The sequence below is a fragment of the Lolium rigidum genome, chromosome 6 (genome assembly GCF_022539505.1).
Source record: "Lolium rigidum isolate FL_2022 chromosome 6, APGP_CSIRO_Lrig_0.1, whole genome shotgun sequence".
Lineage (NCBI taxonomy): Eukaryota > Viridiplantae > Streptophyta > Magnoliopsida > Poales > Poaceae > Lolium > Lolium rigidum.
The window spans coordinates 262,243,089-262,266,658 of NC_061513.1; the positions used below are offsets into that span (position 1 = coordinate 262,243,089).

At 46.5% G+C, this 23,570-nt stretch overlaps 3 protein-coding genes and 1 non-coding gene across 4 annotated transcripts; all 4 read left to right on the forward strand.

Annotated features, from left to right (window-relative positions):
• Nucleotides 1-274: 274 nt before the first annotated feature.
• On the forward strand, nucleotides 275-3,717 carry LOC124665595 (galactinol--sucrose galactosyltransferase-like). The gene is made up of 2 exons (XM_047202992.1): nucleotides 275-1,500; nucleotides 2,454-3,717. The coding sequence occupies exons 1-2, from the start codon at nucleotides 283-285 to the stop codon at nucleotides 3,585-3,587; spliced, it is 2,352 nt and encodes a 783-aa protein (XP_047058948.1). The 5' UTR covers nucleotides 275-282; the 3' UTR covers nucleotides 3,588-3,717.
• A 1,309-nt stretch (nucleotides 3,718-5,026) lies between these two features.
• On the forward strand, nucleotides 5,027-8,408 carry LOC124664042 (galactinol--sucrose galactosyltransferase-like). Its single transcript, XM_047201648.1, has 2 exons — nucleotides 5,027-5,215; nucleotides 7,554-8,408. The coding sequence occupies exons 1-2, from the start codon at nucleotides 5,027-5,029 to the stop codon at nucleotides 8,325-8,327; spliced, it is 963 nt and encodes a 320-aa protein (XP_047057604.1). The 3' UTR covers nucleotides 8,328-8,408.
• A 3,432-nt stretch (nucleotides 8,409-11,840) lies between these two features.
• On the forward strand, nucleotides 11,841-15,754 carry LOC124660805 (protein tfg-1-like). Its single transcript, XM_047198642.1, has 3 exons — nucleotides 11,841-12,167; nucleotides 13,176-13,454; nucleotides 14,195-15,754. Exons 1-3 carry the CDS (start codon nucleotides 11,841-11,843, stop codon nucleotides 15,410-15,412), a joined length of 1,824 nt encoding a protein of 607 aa, XP_047054598.1. The 3' UTR covers nucleotides 15,413-15,754.
• Nucleotides 15,755-20,677: 4,923 nt separating this feature from the next.
• TRNAC-GCA lies at nucleotides 20,678-20,748 on the forward strand. Its single transcript has one exon. It is a non-coding gene; the product is annotated as a tRNA-Cys (tRNA).
• The last annotated feature ends 2,822 nt before the right edge of the window (nucleotides 20,749-23,570 follow it).

The window sequence follows — 23,570 nt, forward strand, 5'->3', positions numbered from 1 at the left end:
AATGGAAATGTTAATTGGCCCGCGAAGCTTCCTGGGCGCCATTGAAAGCTACGTATCCAAATTCCAAGAGAAATAAACGGAAAAATTACACCGACATAAGAAAACTTCCATTTTTTTGAGATTTCCATTCCTTCCTGGCCACATGCAAATTCCCTATAAATGAAGCGCCGATTGGCCCCTAATGCAACAACAACCACGACCTTAGCGAAGCCGAGAAACAGAGCAACGCAAAACCTCTCGAAGAAACTCCAAGACTCCAGGTCCAGGACGATCGTCGAGCCCATGGCTCCCAACCTGAGCAAGGCGTCGGCCGACATGGTCGGCGACGTGGCCGTGGACGGGCTCAAGACGTCGTCGCGTTTCATCCTGAAGGGCAAGGACCTCGCCGTTGACGGCCACCCGACCCTCCTCGACGTCCCCGCCAACATCCGCCTCACCCCTGCATCCACTCTCGTCCCCACCGCCGACGTCGCCGGCGGCTCCTTCCTCGGCTTCGACGCGCCGGCGCCGGACAGCCGCCACGTGGTGCCGATCGGCAAGCTGGTGGACACCCGGTTCATGAGCATCTTCCGCTTCAAGGTGTGGTGGACGACCCATTGGGTGGGCACCGCCGGCCGGGACGTGGAGAACGAGACCCAGATGATGGTGCTCGACCGCACTGCCGACCGCCCCTACGTGCTCCTCCTCCCCATCGTCGACGGCGCTTTCCGCGCCAGCCTCCAGTCCGCGGGCAAGGACGACGACAACGTGGCGCTCTGCCTCGAGAGCGGCTCGTCCGTCGTGCAGGGGTCCGTGTTCCGTAGCGCCGTGTACCTGCACGCCGGCGACGACCCGTTCGACCTGGTCCGCCAGGCGGCGCGGGTGGTCCGCGCCCACCTCGGCACGTTCCGGCTGCTGGAGGAGAAGACGCCGCCGCCGATCGTGGACAAGTTCGGGTGGTGCACGTGGGACGCCTTCTACCTCAAGGTGCACCCGGAGGGCGTGTGGGAGGGCGTGCGGCTGCTGGCCGAGGGCGGGTGCCCGCCGGGGCTCGTGCTCATCGACGACGGCTGGCAGTCCATCTGCCACGACGAGGACGACCCCCTCGACGGCGCCGAGGGCATGAACCGCACCGCCGCCGGCGAGCAGATGCCGTGCCGGCTCATCAAGTTCCAGGAGAACCACAAGTTCAGGGACTACAAGGGCGGCCTCGGGCTCGGCGGCTTCGTGCGCGAGATGAAGGCCGCGTTCCCGACGGTGGAGCAGGTGTACGTGTGGCACGCGCTGTGTGGGTACTGGGGCGGGCTACGCCCCGGCGCGCCGGGCCTGCCGCCGGCCAAGGTCGTCGCTCCCAAGCTCTCCCCCGGGCTCAAGCGCACAATGGAGGACCTCGCCGTGGACAAGATCGTCAACAATGGCGTAGGCCTCGTCGACCCCAAGCGTGCGGGCGAGCTCTACGAGGGCCTCCACGCACACCTCCAGGCTTCCGGCATCGACGGCGTCAAGGTCGACGTCATACATGTGAGTCTGTCTAACTGGACTTCATCTGCATCCTTACAGTCCCGCTATTTTTTCAGTAACTTGATGGATTTGATTAGCTAAGAATGTTTGGCATCCATGAATTTGAATTAAGTTTTTTTAGTACCTGAATTAAGCTTATAGAAATTCATCTGCAACAAACCGTCCCGCTATTTGTTCAGTAACTTGATGGATTTGATTAGCTAAGAATGTTTGGCTTCCATGAATATTAATTACTGTAAGTTTTTTTAGAAGTACCTGAATTAAGCTTTTATAGAAATTCATCTGCATCAAACCGTCCTGCTATTTCTTTCAGTAACTTGATGGATTTGATTAGCTAAGATGGCATCCATGAAGCTGAATTAAGTTTTTTTACCTGAATGAAGCTTATGTACTAGAACTTTTAAAAAGGTGCACGTGATGAGGTTCTCGACATTTCCTGATTAGCAACCGATGTGTCTAGACATTGTATGAACTTGCAACCATTACTCACCATTATCTTCAGTGTTTGGGGAATAAGCTCCGCCACAAATTGTCCACACTCCAACGGTAGACAATTTCAGGGGCGGTCCTTTTCTGCTTTTATGAAGACCATATCCTGAATCCTGATATCCAATTCAAGTCTAATGCCAATGACCTGACCTGTACGGTAGGATGGACAAGTATTTGACATTTGACATCGTGTTGATGTGCCTAATTAGTAGTAACTAGAACCATGAATTTGCTAATTACATGATGATTTTGTTTTTAGAAAATATATATAATTTCGACTGACATTTTACCTTGACCTGAACGGTCGGAATAGGATAGATAAGTATTTGACACTTGACACAGCGTCTTGAAGAGATGATTTGACTAGAACCACGAAATTGCTAATTTCTCCGTACATGATGATTTTTCTTGCGACTTGAAGAGATGATTTTGACCGTGATTTACATTTTTGACCGTACTTGCAGCTGCTGGAGATGCTGAGCGAGGAGTACGGCGGTCGGGTGGAGCTGGCCAAGGCCTACTTCCGCGGTCTGACGGAGTCGGTGCGCCGCCACTTCGGCGGCAACGGCGTGATCGCGAGCATGGAGCACTGCAACGACTTCATGCTGCTGGGCACGGAGGCGGTGGCGCTGGGCCGCGTCGGCGACGACTTCTGGTGCACGGACCCCTCCGGCGACCCCAACGGCACCTTCTGGCTGCAGGGCTGCCACATGGTGCACTGCGCCTACAACTCGCTCTGGATGGGCAGCTTCATCCACCCGGACTGGGACATGTTCCAGTCCACGCACCCCTGCGCCGCCTTCCACGCCGCCTCCCGCGCCGTCTCCGGCGGGCCCGTCTACGTCAGCGACTCCGTCGGCAGCCACGACTTCGCGCTGCTCCGCCGCCTGGCGCTGCCCGACGGCACCGTGCTGCGCTGCGAGCACCACGCGCTCCCCACTCGCGACTGCCTCTTCCTCGACCCGCTCCATGACGGCCAGACCATGCTCAAGATCTGGAACCTCAACAAGTTCTCCGGCGTGCTCGGCGCCTTCAACTGCCAGGGCGGCGGGTGGAGCCCCGAGGCGCGCCGCAACAAGTGCGCGTCGCAGTGCTCCGTGCCCGTCACGGCGCGCGCCGGGCCGGCGGACATCGAGTGGAAGCAGGGCAAGACCCACCCCGTCGCCGGCGTCGAGGACGCGACTCAGTTCACCGTCTACTACGTCGAGTCCAAGAAGCTCATGCTGCTGCTCCCGGACGAGACGGTGGAGATCACGCTCCAGCCCTTCAACTACGAGCTCCTCGTGGTGGCGCCCGTGAGTGTCCTCCGTCTCGCCAGTGGTGGTAGCGCTGGGTTCGCGCCCATCGGGCTCGCCAACATGCTCAACTCCGGCGGCGCGGTGCAAAGTTTAGAGTCCAGCACCAATGGCGGCGAGTTGACAGTGGAGGTGGCCGTCAAGGGCGCAGGGGAGATGGTGGCTTACTCGTCGGCAAGGCCCAGGCTCTGCAAGGTCGACGGCGAGGATGCAGAGTTCGCGTACGAAGACGGCGTGGTCACCGTCGCCGTGCCGTGGACAGGCTCGTCGTCGAAGCTGGCCCGTGTCGAGTACATCTACTGAATCTCTGATGAGGATACAAGGGCTCTGTCGTCCGGAAGCTTTTATGTCCGGGTCGAAATGATAATTTATTAGTGGGAGCTTCGAAATTGTAATAGCTCGTAATAGGTTTGTTTTACATTTTGATTCGTCTCGTGAGGATTTTCGTCTGTCTGAACTCAATCATAGAACTTAAGATTTTGGTGCATCCTTCGTTCACTGTTTTTTACTTCATAAATACATATATCTATACGTGTTTTAGTGTGTAGATCACATATTTTTATTTATATATATAGTCTAATCTAAAATATTAAAAAGTTTTACATTAGTGAACAGACAAAGTACATGGTTTACACTTAATTTTTTATGCATACTGAACAAAGCAAATACATGACATTACTCAATTTGCTCCCATTTGTTGAACCATGGTTTGTACAATTGTACTGCCTATGGTACAACAGTTGTCTTCGCGTATGGTAGGTAGTGGCTTTCAAAAAAAAATGGTAGGTAGTGGCAAATTCATAACAAGTTTGCAAGGTGAGCTCAACAAACGATGCTACTAATTAAAATCTGAATGAATTTGTAGGGTGGTCTCAATAAAACATCTCACTAATATAAATCCGAGGAACATGGCAATCTTAGCCGTTCGTTGTGGTTCGTTGAAACTCACACCGGATCCTTTCAAAAAATATGAATTCCTCGTGGTGGCAAATGCTGATTTAACCATCCAGATGGTACAACTTACCTGCTGATTAATTCATGCTAATAACTTCATATGCTGAACTACTTTTGGATAATAGTTTTCAACATATTTTCTTTGACATATGTTAAAGCAGTTGTGTTCTCTCGAAACCATGGCTAAATATTCTCCCACTTTTTCCATAATTCTAAATATCAAAATTTGGCCTTATTTGTCCTACAAAATCCAGGGCCGGCCCAAACAAATTTTTGATCAGAGGCAATTTAACTAAACATAATTTGCACTAAAATTTTATACTTTTATAATAAATTATTTCTTATTATACTAGAATATGAATAAGTGTATCTTTCCATTTACACAGCGAGACAAATTAACTAAATATGATATGTTATTTGTATTAATGCTAGCATTACATTATTGTATTTTACATTACAAACGTACTTAAGATGTGCGCAACAAATGTATTTTGCAACAACAAAAGTTGTTACTTTTTTTGTAGACATTTCCTAAAAATTGTTAAAATCACATGCCTCCTTTTTTGGCATATGCTGAACATTAAATATCTTTAATATTTGGTAGACACAATCATACATTCTAACAATTATCTTACGAGCGAATTGAGTGTACCTTCAATGTAATTATACTTATGGAAACTTCCAGAGTATAAAGTGAACTGTTAACTTGATTCTCTATAGATCTTTTCATGGACAAAAGTGTGTTGCAAGTTACAGTGTGTTCACTTATATTAATCACCAACGCATGCATGACCACCCTCATTATTGATTTTGTGGAAGTGACAGTGGAGGTGGCCGTCAAGGGCGCATGGGAGATGGTGGCTTACTCGTCGGCAAGGCCCAGGCTGTGCAAGGTCGACGGCAAGGATGCAGAGTTCGCGTACGAAAACGGCGTGGTCACCGTTGCCGTGCCGTGGACAGGGTCGTCTTCGAAGTTGGCCCGTGTCGAGTACATCTACTGAATCTCTGATGAGGATACAAGGGGCGAAATAATAATTTATTAGTGGGAGCTTCGAATTTGTAATAGCTCGTAATAGGTTTGTTTTACATTTTGTTTGGTCTCGTGAGGATTTTCAACTATCAGAACACAATCAATAGAAGTTACGATTTGGACTATTTTTTTTTCATAAATACATATATCTATGTGTTTACTGTGTAGATGACAGATTTTAATTTATATAGTCTACTCTAAAATATTTAAAAGGTTTTACATTTGTGAACAGACAGGGTACATGGTTTACACCTAAGTTTGGATGCATATTGGACAAAACAAATACGTATGAGATTACTCAATCTGCTCCCATTTGCTGAACTGTGGTTTGTACGATTGTACTGCCTATGGCACAACAGCTGTCTATCTCTTCGCGTATGGTAGTGGCAAATTCATAATGACTTTGCAAGTTAAGCTCAACAAACGATGCCACAAATCAAAATCTGCATTAATTTGTAGGGTGGGCTCAATGAAACATGCCACTAATTTAAATCCAAGGAATATGGCAATCTTAGCCGAAGTTCGTCGTGGTTCGTTGGAAATCACACCGGAGCCTTTCCAAAAATATGAATTCTTCGTGGTGGAAAATGTTGATTTAGCCATCCAAATGGTAATTGCTGATGATGTCCTAGTAATAACGAGTATACAATCTAAATACGTTTACCCGGAAGAAGCTGGCGAATTGGCAATTAGTGAAAGAGTTGCAAAATGTAATTGAGAGGATGACCAAACATTTTTATACATTTGTGTATGCTCAGCTCAGTTAACATGGATTTTTCTTATTTGGTAAGTTTTTATACTTTTGTGTATGCTCATCATAGTTAACATGGATTTTTCTTATTTTGTAAGATTTCCACTCCGACTATTATTACCGTATAGAATCTATTCTGCCATTTCACTTCTTCTCGTTAGCTTAATACAATGCCCTACTTTTGAACAATAGTTTTCAATTTTTTGGCCTATTTTAAAGCGACTCTCTTCTCTCATAACCATAGCTAAATATTGTCCAACTTTTTCCATAATTCTTTGTACGAAAATTTGGCCTCCATTGTCCTACAAAATCCAGGGCCGGCCCAAACAAATTTTAGATCGGAGACAAGTTAACTAAACATAATTTACACTAAAATTTTATACTGTTCCAATAACTTATTTTTATTATACTAGAATTTGAATGAGGGTATCTTTCCATTTACACAGCGAGAAAAATTAACTAAATATGATGTGTTATTTGTATTAATGTTAGCATTACTTTATTGTACTTTGCATTAAAAACGTACTTAAGATGTGTGCAACAAATGTATTTTGCAACAAAAATTTGTTAGTTTTTTTTTTGCAGGCATTGGCTAAAAAATGTTAAAATCACATGCCTCCTTTTTTGGCATATGCTTAACATTAAATATCTTTAATATTTGGTAGACAGTATCACACATTCTAACAAATATCTTCAGAGCGATTTTGAGTGTACCTTCAATGCAATTAAACTTACGGAAACTTCTAGAGTATAAAGTGACTATTAACATGATTCTCTATAGATTTTTTCATGGAAAAATGTGTTATACAAGTTATGGTGTGTTCACTTATACTAATCACCAAACTACCAAAGCATGCATGACCACCCCCATTATCGATTTTGTAAGCGTGGCCTCATGACTTTGGATTGTTTGATATATGCTCTTGCAACACTTTGTTGAGTAAATAGCAGAAGGTCGGTATGTATATTTTCGATGCGCATGTCAGCTTCTTAACAACTTTTTAGGAAAGAAAAAAACAAGCTTGTCAAACCAAATTTCTTCTCGAAGCTTTCGCAGTTTCATGCTACCATAGAACGCCGAGTTCACTATGGCAAAGGTGTAGTTGGGGATAGGTGGAACGAAAATAAATATCTAATTTTTTTTATTGTGGTCGGAACAAGAAAAACCGCTAAAAGCAACTCCAATAGTATAGTTGATCGTGGCTATAAATAAGATGCTGTGCCATCTATAGCTAACAAATAGCCAATAAGTATAATAGTTGGCTATAAAAAAAATACTTCTCAATGGATGGTCCACCTTTTATTCACATAACTTGCCCATAAGCAAGTGCTAGAGCTAGCTCTTGCATAAGAGCTCACTTACATTCTCTCTCCTCTTCTCTCTCTACAAACTAGACATAAATATGTTATTTTAATCCTTGTAGCCAACTGATTAAAACTTATTGTACTTGCTCTAAGAGTTGTAAGACAATCTCCTTAAAAAAAGATGATATTATGTCATTGGCCTCCACTAATTGCTGCCTTAGAATCTTAGAGGATCTCAGAGGGGCCGGTCTACGTCAGCGACTCTGTCGGCAGCCACGACTTCGCGCTGCTCCGCCGCCTCGCGCTGCCCGACGGCACGGTGCTGCGCTGCGAGCACCACGCGCTCCCCACCCGCGACTGCCTCTTCCTCGACCCGCTCCACGACGGCCAGACCATGCTCAAGATCTGGAACCTCAACAAGTTCTCCGGCGTGCTCGGCGCCTTCAACTGCCAGGGCGGCGGGTGGAGCCCCGAGGCGCGCCGCAACAAGTGCGCCTCGCAGTGCTCTGTGCCCGCGCGCGCCGGGCCGGCGGACATCGAGTGGAAGCAGGGCAAGAGCCACCCTGTCCCTGATGTTGAGGACGCGACTCAGTTCGCCGTCTACTACGTCGAGTCCAAGAAGCTCGAGCTTCTGCTACCCGACGAGACGGTGGAGATCACTCTCCAGCCCTTCAACTACGAGCTCCTCGTGGTGGCGCCCGTGAGTGTCCTCCGTCTCGGCAGTGGTGGTGGCGATGGGTTCGCACCCATCGGGCTCGCCAACATGCTCAACTCGGGTGGCGCGATGCAGGCCTTTGAGACCAACCGCAACGGGGACGAGGTGACAGTGGCAGTAGCCATCAAGGGCGCAGGGGAGATGGTGGCTTACTCGTCGGCAAGGCCCAGGCTGTGCAAGGTCGACGGCGAGGATGCAGAGTTCGCGTACGAAGACGGCGTGGTCACCGTCGCCGTGCCATGGACAGGGTCGTCGTCGAAGCTGGCCCGTGTCGAGTACATCTACTGAATCTGACCAGGATACAAGGGATCTGTCATCCGGAAGCTTTTACATCCGGGTCGAAATAATTTATTAATGGGAACTTCGAAATTGTATCGCTCGTAATAGTTTTTGGGTTTGTTTTACATTTTGTTTCGTTCCGTAAGGATTTTATTTAGTATCTGAACTCAAGAAGTTATGATTTTTGTACATCCTTTGAGTTCACTAATTTTTTTTGTAAATACATGCATCCACATGCATTTCTATCACTTATTTTGTTCGTATCTAGTTTAATTTAAAATATCTAAAAAATACATTATTTGAACAGAGTAAGATTTTACACGCTCACAGAGAGTTTGGGAGACGGTCTCAACACTGAACCATGCTACTCCCTCCTTTTCTTTAAATATGGAACCGATGGAGGATAGTTCCCAAAAACATGACACAAATTAAGGGCTCAACGCTCAATCAACGCTTACAAATTTTGAAGCTGGGCTCCGTGAAACATAACACAAATTAAGGGACATGCCAATCTAGGCAAAGATCGCGCGGGTTCCTTTGAGATCGGGCATATTTTACCAATGTATCATGTTTGGCCGATTTTAAGACAACTCTCTCGGCACAAAACCCTAGCCAAATATTCTCCTCATTTTCCCTTGATTCTAAATCTGAAATTTGGCCTCCTTTCTTTTCAAAATGCAAAGTCGGCCCAAACAAATTCGGACCCAGGGTAATAATAATTTACACCAAAGTTTTATACTTTTCTAATAAATTATTTTTATTAAACTATTATACTACAATCTAAATGGGTGTATCTCTTCGATTGCACAGCAAGAAAATAAATAAATATGGAATATTATTAGTATTAATGCTAGAATTAATTTATTGTAATTTACATTCAAAAATATACTTATGACGTGCAACATAAATGTATTTTGTTACAAATAATTGTTAGTTTTTTTGTATATGTTCGCTAAAAATTGTTAAAATCATATGTCCCCTTAATTTTTGCATACGCATTACCATTAAATATCTTTAACATTTGATAGACACATTCATAATTCTAACAAGTATCTTAAGAGCCGGTGTACCTTCAATGTAATTAAACTTACAGAAACTTCTAGAGTATTAAGTGAAATGTTAACATGTAACAATCAGGCTGCTTTGAGATTCGCTAAGCCGAATGACTTATCGGCGATAGATTTTCATAACTTGATGATGAATAACATTGATGAGGTTGTTGATAAACGTGTAACTGCTTTGAGAGACATAGAGAAGGATAAATTGTCGGTAGAAGGAACTTATATAAAAAAAGGTGAAGTTGAAGAGTTTTCAAGTTATCGATCCAATATAGAAAATGATTATGCCAATTGGGTCAACAGACACAAATTTGGCAAATGTTTTCCGAGCTAGGAGGGTCCTTTCAGGGCCGTGAAAATAGTTCCCAGAAACTCATACCTTGTAGAATCTATGGAAGAGAATTTACTACCTCGAGCCATCAATGGAAGATATATGAAGAAGTTCAACCCAAGCGTGTGGCAAGAAGCTTAAACACATGTGTGGCCGATATATAATTATCGCCCTTAGCATACATGGATGATGCAGAGTTATCGCCTTAAGAACCAATGGCCCATGGAGTGTTGACGTCGTACTTAGACAAATTTTATTGCAAGTTAATTATCGGCATACAAGTTTTGCCAAAAAAAAAAAAACAGGGGGAGCATATGTTGACAGCCGTTTTTGCCTTAAAAAATAAAAGTTGAAAGATAACCTCAAATGAAAAAATGATAGAAACGAAAGTTATGTGTCTCCTCAAAACAAGCAACTTTGTTTTCTTTTTATCATAGCGATCCGAGATAGTATGCAACCGCTAGAACGAACGCAATGTATGAGACACAAAAGATTCCGATGTTTGGTCTCGAGAGTAGGAAAATCACCCAAATATGCTCTGTGAGTTGCAGCCCATCTCCAGAATTTGGGGGCCCCGGTGCGACTTACAAAATAAGGTCCTAAATTTGACACCTTGCCCTTTGTTATATAACTTCAGAATTGAAGTTACTGTAGATTGAGTTTCTGCAGAATCTATGCTTACTTTGTTATATAACTAGTAAAAAGATCAAATGCTTACTTTGTTATATAACTTCAGAATCTATGTAAAGCACCTTTTGTAAAGAGTTACTGTGTCTAATCTCTTCCTTTTCTTCTTCTTGTCAGCACTTAATTGACACCTTGTCCTTCTCATGATTTGTCCTATTTCACAAATTAATAAAAATAAATATATAATTCAACATGACTAGGATAGGTAGGTCGCCTGAACTAGGAGTTGCAAGCAGCAATTTTGCACGGTTACACACTGATCTTAGTATCCATTTGCGTGAACCTCCCGATGAACCTGATCGGTTATCGTCGGACTCCGATCGGCAGGCTCGGACGTGGGTGATGATTGATGGAAGACGGACCATATGGGGGTGGGCTCGCCGAGTCGCCGGCGCGACACGTACCAGCGTAGGCGGAAGCGGAACACCATCGATCCAAGCAAAACGAAGCGACCTCAGGAGACGGATGGATTGGAAACTGATCAATCGATCTTCTATGCTTTCTTTTTCTCCCCAGGAATTGATCGTGGCCTACTGCTTTGCTAGGCCTCGGCCGCACGAGCAAATAGCAAAGGAAATAATGAAATGAGATAACTTAGTATTGGCCAGCAGGAATTTGGGGCCCCTGGAATTCGGAGGCCATGTTCGATCGATCACACTTCGATCCTGCCCATCGACGGGACTGGTGAGTTGGACGAAGTTTTTTTATGTTCAGCCAATTGTGAGTGGTCAAGATCAATTCGGATGGAAAAATGGTTAACATGAACGTTTTTCGTTTTTGATCCAAGGTCATCTACTACCTGGACAAAGGCCCACAGGGTACAGATAAGTTTTTGACCGAATAATTATAAAAAGTTCGAACCAAATCATCTGAGTTGAAGCTCCAACCTGTGTTTTGTGACGTGAATCTAACTCTCTATCTTGCACAGTAAGTTCAGCCACCCTTTATATACATGAAGGGTGACTGACGATTGAACAATAATACACAGTTGCAAAACCAATTTACAAACCTATCTCATCCTATTTTCTACTTCTTGTTTATCGGCATTTTTCGTATTGGAGAGCTTCCATCCACGAAGTTCTAGGGATGGGTGAACCGACCTGGGTAGGGGTGGACTAACGAGCTGCTCGGATCGATAAGTCTCCGTCTCCTGATCGTTAAGGCACGAACTGTTAAGCTCGTTAAGAAAAAATGCCATGGGCCGCATAACTCTACCACGCATTCACTGGAACCCCGGCCCAAACAGTCAAGGACCCAAACGTACCCAGATACTTGAGGCCCACGAAAGAGGAGCAAGCCGACGAACCAACCAGCTCACTCGCCGTGCCGTCTGGTGCCGTCTCTCGCCGTCCCATCTCGATTCTTCCACCCACCGAGCCCTCGTCTCCCCGAGCTCAGCTGGCCTCCCCTCGCACGCCGACGCCCATCCTCCCACTCCGGCGCCCGATGAACACGTCGCAGTTCATGGACAAGCAGATCCTGGGCCTGGCCGCCTCCGCCTCGCCCTCGCTGCCGGGCGGCGGCGGGAGCGGGGGCGCGGAGCTCCTCGATCTGATGGGCCCCGACCCGCAGGAGGAGGGCGAGGACCGCCTCCTCCGCCGCCGCCACCACAGCTCCAACGGCGCCGCCGCCGACGTCATGCCCAGCTACGACTTCCAGCCCATCCGCGCCACCGCGGCCGCCCCCGCCCCCGCCGCCGCGCCGGCCTCGGCGTGGGGGTCCCTCGATTCCAGCTCCAGGGCCGCCTCCGCCTCCTCCCCCTACAACCTCAAGGTACCTTTTGTTTGGTCCGTGGGATCGCTCGATCGATCTAGCTGCGATTCCTGTCCTTGCCTAACGCAATTTTGCTTGATTGTTTCGTGCCGCCAAATCCACATAGCCGCCTAGTTTGGATCAGAAAACCAGTAGCGTGATAGGCAGTACTCTCCTGTTGAATTGCTGAATAGTATGCGCCATAAGTCGATCTGCTGGTGTAAAAATGGAACTGCATCGCTAGATTGTAGCCATGTTTTATCGGGATACAGGATAGTGCTAGTTCTGCTGTACTAAATTTTGTGTATCGCATAGGATGTGCTGGGGATTCGAGCATGTTGTGTAACTAAGCACATAGCGATGGTATGCATAATTGAGCCTGCCAATTTCTGAACCCATCGACCAGTCCTGTAGCAATTCAGTGTAACGTAGCTCAACTGATTTTTTGGTACATGCCGTAGCCCATAGGTAGATGCTTATTTGCTAGAGACACGATTAATTCGACTCCACTCCTGTAGATTTGTACGTTAAGTTTTTTTTTTCTGCATGCTGTTAGCTGCCGGTGCATCTGTACTGTGAAACCTATGGCGAGATTTTATTTTGTTGGAGGCTACATAGAAATTTGCGTGGTAGGTTCGCTTTAGAAGTATCACTCTGTTCCATTTTGTAAGCCATTTTAGCAAACTAACATTATGGAACAGAGGTAGTGTATTATAGGGTCTAATGGACTGCGTAATATTTACTATAGCTTATATGAATAAGCACATGAGATATCCTAGTGGTACACGTGCTACATATCTCACATTTACGACTTAGTTTGTACTATTCTAAATCTTAGTTTGTTGAATTTGTAGTTCTTAATTAGTTACTGCTATATAACCTTTCTTGAGTTAAGCTCTTACTCTTGGGACTCCATGGTTCTGTTGATTGCATGGAATGAACTGCTAATTATTCTTAGTTTTATTTGATGATTAAACTTCCCTTCATCATATGAATAGTGTACTTACTTTTTTTTATTCTTATTGGAAGACTGCTGGTATATTGGAGAATCGTGTGCACAACAATGTTAATCATGAGGAGGACAGGAGTAATTTTGGACTGGTTACCATAGCGGATATTGATCGAACCATGAAGAAGTATTCTGATAACCTGTTGCATGCACTAGACGGTGTAAGCTCAAGGCTTTCTCAGCTGGAGGGTAGAACACATCATCTTGAAAATTCTGTTGACGAGTTCAAGTTAACAATTGGCAATTATAATGGCAGCACTGACGGAAAACTGCGTCAACTTGAGAACATGCTGAGGGAGGTATGCTTCATTTAACTCACATGCGCGCTCTCTCTCTCTCTATCTAAGAAATTTTTGTAGACCCTACAATGGTGAAGATTACTAAGCAATGCATATGATACCATATTGGAATACGTTTGATGTCATGTTTGAATAAAGTTCACTGTGTTATGTAAGTGTTAGCAGTAAGCAGGTCATGGTGCTGTGCTTTCTCACCAATGATCATTTTCTACAACAAATGTGCATGCTATACCTTAATTAAGTTGAAAATTGTTGCTTTATTCGTCTTGGGATTTTATACTAGTGGCTCACTTTGAGTTCAACTGTGAGTAGTGAACTGTACATTTATTTGTTTGTTCGGAGACATGGATTTACTCGGTGAGATGGTATGCATACTCCCTCCGTCCCACGAAGGTTGTCTGAGATTTGTCAAAATTTGGATGTATATAGACACTAAATAGCATCTAGATGCATCCAAATTTTGACAAATCTCACACAACCTTCATGGGATGGAGGGGGTACATAAGATGCATTGATGGTTTCATCTTAGATGAATAGCCCTTCTTTAGTTACTCCCTTTTAAACCCACCATTTATGTTATATATGCTCAGGATGAGGCTACACATGATCACCTCTTATGTAATCACTGCTCATGGAGTATTTTTTTTTCTTCCGTTATATATGTGTAAATTATGGATAAATCATCAGTAATGTACTTTCTGAGGATAGTTCCCCTGTAATATTTGAATTACTGCATGCAGGTCCAAGCAGGTGTGCAGATTATGCGGGACAAGCAGGAAATTGTGGAAACACAGCTCCATCTTGCAAAGCTCCAGCCAGCCAAAACTGAGACTCAGTCATCAGAAAATAGTGGTGTTGGGCAGGCAGACTCCCGGCAGCAATCAGTGGCTCAGTCACAGCATCAAGTCTTGACCCCTTCCCAACCACAAGCATTTCCTGCCCTTCCTGCTCCAAACGCGCCGCCTCCACCTCCAACTTATCAAAGCCAGCCACCAGCACAGTTTCCAGGCCATGCACCACATTCACAGATGCCATCTGCACCAGTTCCCTCAGTGCCAGCTTTACCACAGGATCCATACTACACACCATCTGCTCAGCCAACTGAAGCTATACATCAGCAGTATCAAGCCCCTCCAGTTTCACAGCCGCAGGCGCCGCCAGCACCACAACAGCACTATCAAGCGCCTCCAGTTTCGCAGCCGCCAGTGCCTCCAGCACAACAACAGCAGTATCAAGCGCCTCCAGCTCCACAGCCACAGGCACCCCCGGCACCACAACAGCAGTATCAAGCCCCTCCAGTTCCGCAGCCGCAGGCTCCTCCAGCTCCACCACAGCAGTATCAACCTCCTTCACAGTTTCCTCAATATTCACAACAACCCCAGTCTGCAAATGTTAACCCTTCGAGTGCACCTCCTGCACCCCAGCAGACAGAATATGGACCTTCTCATAACTATCCACCAAATGTACACCCTCCTTCACCTTATATGCCACCGCCTACTGAATCAGCCCCTCCTTTCTATGGACAGAATCCTAGCATGTATGAACCTCCTGCAGTTAGGCCCAACTCCGGGCCACCGCCATCCTATGGTTCCACTGGGTATGGGCCACAGGGAGGAAATAGTTTTTCTGAATCATATGGTTACACTGGATCTCCTTCGTACCGTGGTAATGCTGGAATGAAGCCCACGCCTTTTGCTCCCTCTGGACCATCCTCTGGGGGTAGCAGCGGTAACTACGGCAGCAGGCTCCCCACGGCTCGGATACTACCACAAGCAGAGCCAGTCAGCTCTACGCCAGCTGGTCCAACAGGCAACAGGGTGGCGCTCGATGATGTGGTGGAGAAGGTTGCGACCATGGGGTTCTCAAGAGAGCAAGTGAGGGCGACCGTGCGGAGACTGACCGAGAACGGGCAGAACGTCGATCTCAATGTGGTGCTCGACAAGCTGATGAACGGGTGATAAGTCAAGGTGTCAGATCCCGCACAACACTACTGTTTGGGACAGTTTGTCTATAATATTTTGAAGTGATATGTCTCGCGCGCAAAGATCAGAGTCCAGATTGTGTGGCCTTAAGAAATTGGACAGGGCAGAGTATCAGGTCTGCTGCCTTCCCTCTGGGTCTTGCTGTTATCTTCCGTCCAAACAACTACAGGTGTTGTTTATGAGTGATACTCTCTGAGTGGATACATAACATACATATGGTTCTTTTCGTATATGTGCTGATGAACTGCCTGAAAAATCAAAACTGTGGTTTCTTGTCTTCTGTTAATAAACAATATTTAGTGTGTTTTCACATTTTAAGCTAGCTATTGGATTCCATATATTACCAAAAACTCAACTATGGTATTACCGTCCACAAGAAACACCTATATGCGTATTGCAGGAACTGATGAATTATGCTGGATTCACACGCACCGTCAAAGCGATTGCCTATGGGCTTAAATTTCCTGACTCGTGTGTTCTGTAATAATAGTACTCCTACATCTCCTGTTAAAAAGAATATGTGTGTGCACATGCACTAGTACATGCGCACACTTTTTGTTGAGGTAAAATGGCAGTTGGTCTTCTGCCCATTCAATTAAGAAAGAATAAGTTCTGGTTAGAAGAATATTTTTTTAATAAAGAAAATATATTATTATCACGAAGATATCAGTTGTATGCAACCTTTGCAACGACGTAGTGCCCTAATGGTGACACGAATGCACACAACTAAGAAAAAACATTTAAGAAAGTTCCGCTATGATCTATTTTGCAAGGAGATCTAAATAAAATAGCGTGGTCTTTCTCTAAATGCTATGCAAGTTATAAAATGCTAATAGCACACCTATTTTTTTAAATAGCGTTTCGTAAAAAGTTAGAAAATTAGTAGGTATAGGATGTATATCAAGGATTTCATAAGCTAAAAATTGTTCAGAGTAACACATGCATAACTAATTGACTAGTTTTAACTGAATTATATCAACATGTTTGTCCTTCCTCTGGTAGAGACAAAACATGCAGGATGAAGATAAGAACTACTTATGTGAACTGAAGTAAAAAAGTATAGAGCTAAACTGAATGAAGAACTATAGAGTTAACCTATGGTGTCTACGGGTTACGGCTACCACTACTGAACTACCTTTTTGTACTGGCCAACTTGGAAGACCGGCGTCAGATCGAGCTCCTGATCGAGGGGCGCGTCCTCCTGGTGATTCTGGTCGGGACGTGCCACGCGGAGGCAGCCGGGCAGAGTGAACTTTAATTGAGAAGTGTTAGTTGCTCTATCTCGTGTTATCTAGATTGTTACTTTGGGTAATATATGCAATTGTACATCCTTTTGTCATCATCAACGAAAAAATTCCTATCACTTCTTGTCATTTTTTTCCTTTTTTTTTTGCCATCTGTGAGTTGTCTTCTTTGGTCGGCCCTCCTCAAACTTTTTTCCTGCCTCCGCCGTTGGAGCATACCTGGAGGAGAGTGGCGCTGGCGCGCTGCTACTGTAGCCTCCACCGCCGCGACGCGTAGGGAGTTGAAAGTGGCAACAAGTTAGTTGCCGGCCTAGAGTTGAGTTGAGCTAGGTTGGAATCGGGGGGGGCCCTTGACAACCGTTAGTTCCAAAAACAATTCGCGCGCTATAGCGCTATAACTTTACAACAAATAGCGAGTTTAGAGCCGCTAATAGCAAGATTAGCGCCATAGAGGGGAAATTATGCATAGCGTATCATTCACCTTCTAAATAAATACGCTATAGCGCCGCTAAAACACCGAAGTAGCCCGCTATTATTTTCCAGACCAAACACTACTAAGACAACACTAAAAATTTATCTTCTTAAAAAAGGATGCATCTAAGGAATAGTGCATTCAAAAGTCGTGGTCACCCTGATCCTAGCTCATAGGTTTCACCCTAGAGAAGATCCGCTCCCTCAAAAGTAATGCTTCAGCAAGACCATTATCAAATAACTAATTAACGCTAGACATTAGGTTTCACCCTGAAGATTAGACTTTGAACTTCTCATGTACCCACCTCCACTTACCGATGTCACTAATATAAGTCACAAATCATCAAACCAATCCCTCATCTCCACTAGGACTCAAACCACCATTACTAGGATCTCGACTTCCATGTCATTCTCTACTACTAACATCACCGTGGAACTAAAGACATGTCCCGGCGATGCCACATAGATATCAAAGCTTAGTATTGCTCCTTCTGAAACAAAACGGTCTGAAAAAATATGGTTGTGTGCGCCATCCGATCTGGCAATCTTCAGGCGTGAATCGCGCTATAGTGTTCACATGCGAAGTGTACTGGAACACGATATTTCGTCTAGATCAATGGAGATATATTGGAAGAATTAGGTTTAATAGTGCGGACAAATGGCTCCCCATCTACGGGGATACATTCATTTTGAAATTTCAAAAACTCATATTCCAAAGTAAAGTTTTATAAAACTATGAAAAAGAATTTGAAGATAGTCAATGATATACTATGAAAAAGAATTTCTGGTGCACAAGTGTGCAAAACTTCTCTATGAAATACTTTGTACTCTTGGCCAAAAAAGATAAGATCTGGTAGTAATAAATTTTATAGTTTCAAAATGCGCCTACTCACTGTACGCTGGGCTGGACTTAGCCTGTCGGCCGCGTCGCCGTCGTGGCGCAGGCACCGATCGATCAAATCCACGGAACAGAAGCGTGCGTCGTGTTGTGCTGACTCTGGCGAGCGACAGAACAGTGCCGCTCCAGGCGCGCACGCGGGCGTCGCCCTCAGGCGCCACGGCCCACGCCGCCGCTCGTGGCGGTGATGGCGTTGCTCCGCCCGCTCGGCGTGCCGAGCGGCGCGCGCGCGCACGCGCCGTGGGTTCACGTGCCGTCATGTGGCCGCCATGCCACGCATTAAAAGGCTGGCTCGTGCGCGTAGCTAGCGCCGGTGGCTGTAGCGGTCGCCGTCGCGTCGGCGAGTGGAGGGGATCGTCGGAAGATGGTCCCGATCAGCGAGATGGTGATCATGATCGATGCGCACAGTTAGTGCCGCGCGCTGCTCCCCCTGTAACCGTCACCAACTTGGGACCGTCCATCTGATTGATATTCTCTCTCTCGCCCTCTCAGGAATCCGGATCGTGTCGTATCATACCCTGTTCTATGCAGGTCGGAGTGGACGGATCGTCGTTCTCATGAGTCTCATCATCGCAGATCGCACCGGCCGGCCACAGCCATCGCGGCCCGGGGAAGGCTTCGAGCTCGAATCTCACGGCATCTCCAGCGGCGCGACGCAAACGGACGCTGACGCGGATCAGAAATGCGTCTGGCATCACCTCCAGTGGGGCACGTATCTGGGGCGTTCGCGGCGACGCAAACGCGACGCAAATATGCGTCAGGTTTGCGTCTCCGCGGACGCTGCGCGGTCGCGTCTAGAGTCCGCTCGCTTCCCCACGGGCCTCATGGCAGCGACCCAGGTTCGATCGCCCTCGAATTCACAGCAAGCACGCGAATGTCAACCGCCGATGTGGCAACCGCGCCGATCAACCCGCCAACTGCCACAATGGAGCGCCGAACCTCCGCGGAAGAGCAACAGCCGGCCTCTTCGTTATACGCGCCGCCGTTAATCCCCGCAGATTATAACCCTGCATCTAAGGTAATTCAAGTCTTCTTCTTCTTCTTCTTCTCCAACACCGGCACGCCTTGAGCGACTACACGCTGCCGTCGGACTCAGAGAGCGAGGGCAAGCCCGGATTTCTGCATTGGTGGGAATCCCCTGCGACGCCTAGCGATCCGGGCTCCACGCCCAGCGACCCTGCCTCCACGTCGAGTGAGGAGGAGGAGGACGAAGGCGGCAATGTCAGCGAAGGCCAGGAGGAGGACGGAGGCGGCGCTGGCAGCGATGCCGACGACGAGGAGGAGGGGCAGGAGGAGGAGGACTTCGACACCAAGTTCGCCCGGTTGGAGGCGCAAGAGGCGGCGGACGACAAGGCGGCAGCAAGGAAGAAGTCCAGGGCCCGGGCAAGGGCGCTGGCGCGGGCGGCTCGTCGTCGTTCACCAACGACGACGAAGACGATATTTCTTCCAGTTTCAACTCCTCAACGGGTGCGTCGTCCTCCAGTTCCTCTTCCGACGAGGAGGTGACAAGCAAGAGGCGCATGAGTTTGGACGACGAGGCAGGGCCTTCTAACAAGAAGGCCAAAAATTAGTTTTAGTTTATATGTTTTTAAATTTGTTCTTCTTTGTATGTTAAATATGTTTGAACCTATTCGATTGAAGTATTCGGTGAATTGTTTAGGCTATAATTTATTCGATTGGAGCAACATGACATCATTCAGTACTACTTTTTCGCGTTTATTGCTCATTCAACAAAAATAAAAAATAGCACGGAAAAAACACTTGCATGTTCAAAATGCGTCGGATCGCTGGAGGTAGCCCCCGACGCAAACGGACATTTCGCCCTCAAGATCATTTTAGCGTCCACCTGGCGACAGAAACGGACACCTGTCGACAATTTAGACGTCCGAAATGCGTCGCGCAGATGGCCTCAGTCCTCATGGTCATGGTGTGCCTCGCCGAACTTCCACATGGTACAGATGTGCTGGCAGCGGCTCGTTCTACGACGACGACGACAATAATATTCATCGGCTTTGGACGGTGGCACGACCGAATGTTCGCTCCTCTTCCCGGGGGATCGATGTACGCGCGCGCGCTTTTGATCTAGAGTACTAGTCTTTTCTGCCTCGAGAAGTTCCACACATCGTACGTGTATGAAATTTCAAAGGCTAGTCATCGTAGGCCTATGTTTGGCAGAATAGCCGCCGTCTCCCACGAAAAAAATTAGCCCTCCACTCCTCCTTCCCCAATCCCTAATCTACTAGATATACGGGTGCAGTATTAGGATTGAAAAAATACACTAAAATTTGGTGAAAAGTGAGGATAAGCGAGGATTAAACTCGCAAATACTCTAGCACCAAATATGTATTTAGAATAAGTGTGGACTTAAAATTTGGGGGAGATTATCCCCGCTAATCGCCACTAAAACTCTAGAATCAAACAAGACCTTAGAGCAAGAACAATAGAAGAGACAACAGCCGCAGATGATGTGAACTCGAATATACCATTATAGGGATTGGAAAGGGATAAGTACAAAGGGATTCGACGATCTAAAAAAACACAAAAAGGGTTTAGTAATCCCTTCCTACGAATATCAATTAGTAAAATAATGTGGATGAATAATATTTGGCTCTATTTTGGATCGGATTTGGCGGCATGGCCAAGCGGTAAGGCAGGGGACTGCAAATCCTTTATCCCCAGTTCAAATCTGGGTGTCGCCTGACCAAAAAAATACTTAGGATTTATTATTGTACGGGATGAGGGAAGGCTTACTTATGAATTTCATAATTGATTCTATTCCGCAATTCATAACTACGAAAGTAAGAGGTCGGAAATAGCGTCGAACATGAGCGCTAGACTGAACATCCACACAATCTCGATTTGACACAACAACACTTTATGGGCGGAAACGATGTCTCTCCTGGCTCGTGTTACGTGTTTATATAGGGTAGAAAAAGCCTATACCATGGCGTACATTATACGGTATACATGTTGTCTAACAGCTCCCCTTAATCTAAACTTCTATGAAGATTTAGATTACGTCTAAATTCCTGTAAGCGTATAACAGGAAGAGCTTTAGTGAATCCATCTGCTACTTGATCTTTGCTTGATATAAACTTGATGTCAAGCTGTCTCCTTGCCACTCGTTCACGAACAAAATGAAAGTCTATTTCAATATGTTTGGTGCGTGCATGAAAAACAGGATTGGCAGACAGGAACGTAGCACCCAAGTTGTCACACCATAAGCAAGGCCTTTCTGTCAGTCGTACACCAAGCTCACGAAGAAGGGACTCAACCCAAATAAGCTCAGTTGTGGCATTAGCTAGAGCCTTGTATTATGCTTCTGTACTTGATCGAGACACTGTTGGTTGCTTTCAAGAACTCCATGAGACCAGATTTGGTCCAACGAAAATGGCAAAACCTCCAGTGGATCTTCTGTCATCTAAATCTCCTGCCCAGTCTGCATCTCTGAAAGCACTCAACAACATAGAACGTGACCTCTGAAATGTAATACCAAGATGGGAAGTATTGGACACATAACGAAGAATCCTCTTAACTGCAGTCCAGTGAGATGTCATAGGAGTATGTAAGTACTGACACACTTTGTTGACTGAAAATGATATATCAGGACGTGTCAATGTGAGATATTGAAGAGCTCCCACAATGCTGCGATATTTTGAGCTATCTTCAGTGCCCAATGACTCCCCCTCAGTGAGATATAGCTTATCCGTGGAGGAGAGGGGGTGGGCGAGGCCTTGCAGTCTTTCATACCAACTCTTTCAAGAAGATCAGTAGCATTTTTTTGTTGTGTGAGAACAAGTCCATGGGGAGAACGTGTCACCTCAATACCAAGGAAGAAGTGCAACTCACCAAGATCCTTGATGGCAAAATGAAAATTGAGGTCGTTGAGAAGAATATCTATAGCTGTATCTGAGGAACTGGTCACAATAATATCATCAACATATACCAGAACATAGATCATAATGGTTGATTTGTGATATATAAAGAGAGATGTATCAGTCTTGGAGGGAATAAAACCAAGATCATGAAGCTTGGAACTCAGCCGTGAGAACCAAGCACGAGGGGCCTGCTTCAAACCATATAGTGCTTTATCAAGCCTGCATATGTAAGTTGGAGCATCAGGATTTTCAAAGCGAGTGGGTTGTCGCATATAAACTTCCTCTTCCAGAACACCATATAAGAACGCGTTCTTGACATCTAGCTGCCGAAGACTCCAGCCTCTGAAAACAGAAAGGGCGAGAACAGTGCGAATGGTAGCTATTTTAACAACAGGGCTAAAGGTATCTTCATAATCAATGCCAAACCTTTGCTTGAAGCCCTTTGCAACAAGCCGAGCCTTATACCTGTCAATAGTGCCATCAGAATTTCTTTTGATGCGATATACCCATTTGCAGTCAATCAAGTTCTTGTGCTTGGCAGGAGGAACAAGATGCCATGTATTATTATTCAAAAGAGTAGTGTATTCTTCCTCCATTGCAACCCGCCATTGAGGATGTGAAAGAGCTTCAGATAAATGTTGAGGTTCTCCTGCAGATGTGAGTAATCCATAGCGCACGGTACCATCCTTATAAATTTTGGGCTGACGAATACCTTGCTGTAGGCGTGTACGCATACCCGGCGCAGAGGAGGCCACATGCGCTGATGGTGCAGAGGATCCCACAGCAGAAGCTGCCGAAGCAGCAGCAGGGTTAGGCAGGGCGGGCGCAAGTTGGCGCGCCACAACGTCGTCTGTCGGAGGCGTGGTCGCGGGAGGGGAGGCAGGGGCATGTGCCTTCTGCGGTGATTCGGCGCGGAGCGGAGAAGACAGCGCGGGGGCCGAGCTGGTGCGCACGCGTGGTGGCAACTGACTGGGCGCGGCGTCGCTGGCGGGCGCAGCATCGCTGTCTCGCCCTGGCAGCCAATCATTGGCGGGACCAGAGGAATCGGGCGGCGGTCGATCCAAGGAAGATGGCGAATCCGCCTGGGATCGCGCGCCGGTGTTGCCCCGTGGCGGTGTAGACGGGGCAGGGTCTTGTTCTTGCTCTGTCGGGGCCATTTCTTGGTCACTTTCAGCGAAATTTTCATCAGACTGATCAGAATCAGAAGCACTATCATCGTAGACTGCATCTTCGTGGTGTACCTGATCATGGTTAGCAACAACAGGCACAATAGGCAAACACTACAAGAAAAGTTCTGATACACAACGTCTCAAAATCGTCCGCTAAGGGGTATTTTTCGTCGCCTATGGGCCTAACCCGACCATATGGGTTCTGTTGTGGAAACTGCGTCAGGCAAAGTCCTACGACGATTTTTTTGGTCCGTCGCGCTTGGGCGCCCTTCCGCCACGGAAAATCGGACCGTTGCCCAAGTGTTTCCGGGAGCCCGTTGACTGCTGACGTCATGCAAACTGACACGTGGCAGACGCCGTTAACCGGGCGATTAACGGCGTTAACCGGCTGAAACCCCGTGGTAGATGGTAGGTCCACACGAGGCACGCCACGTCTTGAGCGGGCGGCCCATTAAGTTTGCGGGCCGGGCAGTG